Source organism: Neophocaena asiaeorientalis, unplaced genomic scaffold, assembly GCF_003031525.2.
Source record: "Neophocaena asiaeorientalis asiaeorientalis breed wild unplaced genomic scaffold, Neophocaena_asiaeorientalis_V1.1 scaffold102, whole genome shotgun sequence".
NCBI lineage: Eukaryota > Metazoa > Chordata > Mammalia > Artiodactyla > Phocoenidae > Neophocaena > Neophocaena asiaeorientalis.
In genome coordinates this window covers 1,819,447-1,826,177 of record NW_020175078.1, presented here as the reverse complement: position 1 = coordinate 1,826,177, position 6,731 = coordinate 1,819,447, and the positions used below count along the sequence as shown (strand labels likewise).

Here is a 6,731-nt window from a genome sequence, read left to right as displayed (position 1 = left end):
TGGCAGGCGGGGTTTTTTTTTTTTTTTTTTTTTTTTGTGATACGTGGGCCTCTCACCGCTGTGGCCTCTCCCGTTGCGGAGCACAGGCTCCGGACGCTCAGGCTCAACGGCCGTGGCTCACGGGCCCAGCTGCTCCACGGTATGTGGGATCCTCCCGGACCGGGGCACGAACCCGCGTCCCCTACATTGGCAGGCGGACTCCCAACCACTGCGCCACCAGGGAAGCCCAACTGGCAGCTTCTGTCTGAAGGATTCTGATGCTACTGCTAGGCTCTGTGAGAAAGCCTGTAGTTAATGATGTGTGGAATAGTTCATGCCTAAGAGTCAGTCGGATGAAGTGAGGCAGTGAGGGGAGAGTCTTCCTGGCAGAGGAGAGAGCACAGGCAAAATGTAGGGAAGAGTCATGATGTCGATGGGGGGGGGGCGTGGGGGAGAGCGAAGCGTAGAAACACAAGAAATTCAAGGTTCCTAGAGACAAGAGTTTCAAAACATGAAGTTGTGAGAGATGAGAATAAGAAAGCAGGCAAGGTGGTCTGTGCTCAGTTAAGGAGTTTGGACTTAATTTAGTTGATTAGTCATTAGAAGGTTTTAACCTCAGAAATATTGGGCTTGCTTATTAGCTCAGGGTTTTAAATGGTTGTTGTAGTGATGGCTTTGAGGGAGACAAAATTCAGCAGAGACAGGCTGAACTTTTAGGTTATTATTTTAGTATTCCAAGAGATAGGTAATTTGGGCCTAAACAAGTACATTGCTAGTATGGATGGAAAAGAGAAAGTAAAGAAACATTTAGCAGGAAAACTTACAGGTGGCCAGGGAGGGAAGATGAAGAAAAGAGCAAAGCTTGGATGTCTGGATGGAAAGTAAACAGGATAGGTGATGTATCAAGAAAATATTTGTAACTAAATTTATTTAGAACTGAATTATACATGTTTAGACTGTAATACTACAGAACATCTGAACTACCTCTCTACTGACTCTCTTTTATGGGGGAAAGAGGTTCATATAATTTTTTTAAATGCATTTCTCTTATTTCTGAGTGATACAAGAATGCAAACTACATATGGTATGAGATCAAGGAATATATTGTCTTATGGGAGATCTCTCTCTCTCTCTCTCTCTCTCTCTCTCTCTCTCTATATATATATATATATATAATCTCACAATAAGAAATAATAGAGTCTGTTATAAATAACAAACATAACACAGAAAATAAGTGCCTTACGAGCATGGTGACATTGTTTATTGTCAAACCCAGGATACTTTTAAGAATGAGAGTGGGAGGGAGTGAAAGGAGTAAAATTATTACAGTTTTTTGAAATATTTATTTATTGAACAAATTGTTTTTATTATATCGGTCAATTTATAAAATAGTTCTTTTATGTCATCAAAAAGTTTATGAATAACAAATGTTGGCAAGGATGTGGAGAAAAGGGAACCCTAGTACACTGCTGGTAGGAATGTAAATTGGTGTAGCCGCTCTGGAAAACAGTATGGAGATTCCTCAAAAAACTAAAACTAGAAATATCAAATGATCCAGAGATTCCACTCCTGGGTATATAGCCAAAGAAAACAAAAACACTACTTCGAAAAGATACATGCACCCCAATGTTCACAGCAGTATTACTTACAATAGCCAAGATACGAAAGCAACCTAAGTGTTCATCAACAGTTGAATGGATAAATAAGATGGGATACATATATCACCATGGAATATTACTCAGCCATAAAAAAAGAATGAACTTCTGCCATTTGCAACCTAGAAGGTATTTGTGCTAAGTGAAATAAGTCAGACAGAGAGAGACAAATACTTGGTTATCACCTACACGTGCAATCTAAAAAATAAAATGAAAGAATGAATATAACAAAACAGAAACAGACTCAAAGAGAACAAACTAGTGGTTACCAGTGAGGAGAGAAAAGGGGGCAGGAGCAAGATAAACGTACGGGATTAAGAAGTACAAACTACTATGTATGAAGTAAATAAGCTATACAACAGCACAGGGAATATAGCCAATATTTTATAATAACTACGTATGAAGTATCATCTATAAAAATTTTGAATCATTCTGTTGTACACCTGAAAACTAATATAATATTGTAAATCAACTATATCTCAATACAAAAAACTTTAAAATATAGTTATTTTTTTAAAAGTATTTTCAAAAATAAAATTGCAGTGATAATATTTTGTTAGAAATTAAAGAAACTTGGGAAACAAAACCAGATGGGACATTAGCACCAGGAGCAAGTACAACTGTCCCTGGCAAACAAGAAGTGTGGTCACCTGACTTATGAAGTCAGAACTGCATTTTACGTCTACCCCCTGAGGAAATAATTTCATTATCTCCTCTTGTTGTTAATTTCTTCTAGGGACCCAGCAGTGAATGCACAGAAGGTTCGTGTCCACACGTGGGCTCACACTCTATAGAGGTTGTTACATGAACCTACCGGTTCCGAGTCTCCATTGCAATTCTAGCATTGTGTCCTCTGTCATTGCCATAGGAGGTGGGACTGGGTGGCTCTATGGTAGAACATTCTGCAGGTTGGGAAAGGGACAAGATGGGAACGAGCCCTGGGGATGTGCTAGATACATTCTTCCATTTGGGTAGATCCCACTATCTGAATTTTAAAATGTTGGGTTTGGGAGCCTCAGAATTAATGATTTTTTTAATCTAAAATATATGGCTAGGCGCATAGCACAGGGAGATCAGCTCGGTGCTTTGTGACCACCTAGAGGGGTGGGATAGGGAGGGTGAGAGGGAGGGAGATGCAAGAGGGAAGAGATATGGGGACATATGTATATGTATAACTGATTCACTTTGATATAAAGCAGAAACTAACACACCATTGTAAAGCAGTTATACTCCAATAAAGATGTTAAAAAATAACAATAATAAAATCATTGCATGCTAATAGAAAAAATAAAATAAAATACGTGGCTAGGCTGATAGAGGCAAGAACAGAACTTTTGGCCTCTGGGCCTTTGGGGCAAGCTGGAATCTCTCTATTTCTCATTAGCCCACAGATTTTCCTATCAGCCTTTTGACTTAGTTATCTTTTGTACCCTCCAAAAATAATTACTGTAGAGAAAAACTTCCTATGTCCTTTTAGTATTTGGTGTTTTCCTATGGCTTAGTATGAAGTTGTTAGAAAAACAAACACTTCGGAGTCAGACAAGTATGCCGTAAACTTTAGGCACATTAATGTCCCCTTGGCGTCCAGTTACTCAAATCACCTTATCTAGTTGGGAACAATACTGTGGCATTTGCGATAGCACTGTGGTCAGGATTAAGTGAGATGTTTCAAGTCAAGTGCCTAGCACAGTGTTTGACAAATAATAGGTGGCCAATAAATGATGGCTAGAATAATGATTAAGGAAGGACTAAAAGGTGTCAGGTCCAGCTACGGAGAAAACTGTCACATAGGCTTCTTCATCCTCTGTTTCAGCTTCCTTCCCATATCTTCTCCCCCCTAATCCCCACTGTCTCCCATTACCAGTACTTGGGACTCTCATTATACCATTAGACGGCCCTCTTTTCCAAGTCTAGCATCTTTTGTTCCTGATTTATCTTCCTCATCTCCTTCTTTTCAGACCTCTCAGTCTTATGACCTATGCTTTTTCCACCCACCATATCTAACCTTGTAAAGGTTCTGTTAATGCCATTTATGCCAAAATGTTAACGACTAATGTCATTTTCATATGCTAGTCTTGCCAGCACATAAGTCTGTTTTAGTGAAGGTCAACATGATAACTAAGAGAATAAAAGTGCAAACTTAATTTGGAGGCATCAGTAATAGAGAAAGAAGAGAGATTTTTAAAGAGAAGGACTCAATGATAACAATAAAAATAACGAACAGCTAACATTTATTAGGTGCCAATTCTATTTTGCACCATGCTTTATAAGCATTGCCTCATTTAATCCCCTCACCCAATAAATTATGTACTATTAATATTGCTGTTTTTCTCATGAGGAAAATGCACCTTGGAGAGATAAAGCAAGTTTCCAAAGGTCCTAATACCAAGTAAGCGGATCAGACAGGTTTGGAACTCAAGTCTATCCAACTTACCGTCATCTGTCTCTCTTACATAGTCACCTACAGGCTAAATTTTCATCAGGGCAGGTATCTATTTGCTCCTCTTATCATCATTTGCTAGAGCCTGGTGTAGTGCCTGGCACATAGTAAATAATCAATCATTGGTGCATGAATTAATGCATAAATATCTATTCTGCCATAACTTCCTCTCCATTTACCTCTCTGGGATCACCTCTTGCATGGAGGCACTGCCTTGCCTAACATTCCAAAACTGAATTGCCACTAGTCCCACATATACGATTCTCTTTCCTGACTTCCTGTCCTCTCTACCTGCAATTCCCATTTCCCCGGAAGTCCCTGGGCTAACTTCCACTTACCCTGTAACAGAGAACTCAGGAGTGATCTGCCATGAAGCTTTCCCTCTCTCTGGCCTCTCCTCCTATCCTCTCCCTCACTGTCTCCTTTCTCCTTCCCACCTTGGTCCAACCCAGCCAGAGTTCTTTCCATGTCTGTCTATACCACTAGACCATGGTGTTTTTGAGGGCACATGTCTGATATACTTGTTTATCCTTTTTTATACCTGACATATTTTGTATGTGACATATATTTTGTATGCATCTGGCCTAGCCTAATTTATCAATTCTATGGCATGTTTTTTTCATACTTAACATCTCTGAAATTGATATACATCTTCCAGTTGATGAAATTTTAAAATTATAATTATTATAATTAAAATTATAATTGACAGTATTTTTTCTGATTTAATGATATAAAAAGAAGGGCTGTTTGCATCCTATAATGAAGGGCATCTTAGACTTACTGTAATATAATAACTGATATTAAATAAAGGCTATATGAATGAATGAATGAATGAACAGCAATCATAGCCCTCCTCAAATCACATTACTCTTCCTACTTACAACTTAGCTGTTCTGCATCATAGACATTGTGGCAGGGCAACAGCTGAGTATTATTCTTTATTTATGCTGGGCTTTCCTAGAGATAATAAACTCGTTCAAATTATTCTTACTCATTTCTTTCTGTACTGAGGTGATCTGTTCCCATGCTTTTCTTCCAGGTGAAATTGATCTTCATATCCTCTCCAAAGTGCAGGCTCAATACCCAGGAGTTAGTATCAACACTGAAGTGGTTGAACCAAGTGCTGAACAAATCACCAAGTACAAAGGTACTTGTACTCCACAGTGCTGTAGATCAAATTCTGTTCTGAAAGGCCTGTCACCCCAAATGCGTCCCTTCAGTCATTAACAACACAGCTGCTGTGGTATGTTCTTTGTAAGCTTATTGAGAGAAGAACCTGATTAATTTGTTTTCTTGGCAGGAATGACAAAACATCTCAGAATATAAATAGTGATGAGAATCCCCCCCCCTTTTTTTTTTTTACTGACTCTCCATCCCTCCCCTGGTCATCAACTATTATTTTTGATATTTATTCTTAGAGACAGAGTCATTAATTCATTCAGAGGTATTTAAACAGAATCCCTGCCCTTAAAGAGCTTACGTTTCATTGCTTACAGCAGGAATCAGGAAACTTTTCTTTAAAAAGGGCCACAGAGTAAGTATTTTAGACTTAGAGAGCCACATGGTCTCTGTCACAACTAATCAGCTCTGCCACTGAAGCCCAAAAGCAGCCATAGATAATACATACACTAATGAGTGTGGGTGTGTTGCAATAAAACTTTATAAACACTAAAATTTGAATTTTATATCATTTTTACCTATCATGAAGTATTATTCTTCTTTTGATTTTGTTCAACCATTTAAAAGTGTAATGGCACAAGATATGAAAGAAGCATGAAATCAGAAAGTAGTGTATATTTTTAGCTTGCAGTCTATTTAAAAATAGGTGGTGGGAAGATATGGCCCATGCCATGGTTTGCTGATTCCTGACTTACAGAATCATATCACCTGTCTTACATCAATCTTCCATTGATAAAATTCACCAGTTGATTTCCCATTAACACCAAGGTAATAGCACCTATGTCTGATCAGGATTCTCATAATTATTTCTTATTGACTCCATTCTCTAATTTCATTTAACACTAGAGGAAAAACTAGGATGAACTCTTTGGTCTTCTGGAGATTTATAAAAAAGAAAAGTATGCTTTATATCTGTTATGTATATAACACTGATTGCATTAAAATTCTAAATGGAAATGGGTTCCGAATTTGCAGTTAAAATTGATGGTGTGCCACCTCTTCTCCGTATTTTAGAGCTTGTAGCCAAGACATCAAACCTCGAGAACATAAAGTTTACTTGGCATAAGGAGACATCATCTGAATATCAAAATAGAATGATGGAGAAAAAAGAACTTCAGAAGTGGGACTTTATTCATATGATTCAGGTAAGAAATATTTATTGTTATATACTCTCAAAGATTTTTCAGAAATATTTCAGAGTACCTAATATTTTAACTTTAAAAAGAAAAATGAAGGGCTTCCCTGGTGGCGCAGTGGTTGAGAGTCCGCCTGCCGATGCAGGGGACACGGGTTCGTGCCCCGGTCTGGGAAGATCCCACATGCCGCGGAGCGGCTAGGCCCGTGAGCCATGGCCGCTGAGCCTGCGCGTCCGGAGCGTGCGCGTCCGGAGCGCGCGCGTCCGGAGCCTGTGCTCCGCAACGGGAGAGGCCACAACAGTGAGAGGCCCGCGTACCGCAAAAAAAAAAAAAAAAAAAAAA

The 6,731-nt window shown here is 38.9% G+C and overlaps 1 protein-coding gene across 2 annotated transcripts in view; it reads left to right on the top strand.

Annotated features, from left to right (window-relative positions):
- HNMT (histamine N-methyltransferase) overlaps nt 1-6,731 on the top strand; it is a 37,644-nt gene that overhangs the window by 18,950 nt on the left and 11,963 nt on the right. Inside the window, exons 3-4 of one of the 2 annotated variants that reach the window (XM_024764105.1) lie at nt 5,114-5,221; nt 6,268-6,398. In XM_024764105.1, the coding sequence (XP_024619873.1) occupies nt 5,114-5,221; nt 6,268-6,398 (239 nt within the window). The remainder of the gene's footprint in view (nt 1-5,113; nt 5,222-6,267; nt 6,399-6,731) is intronic. The other variant, XM_024764106.1, reaches the window with a different exon arrangement.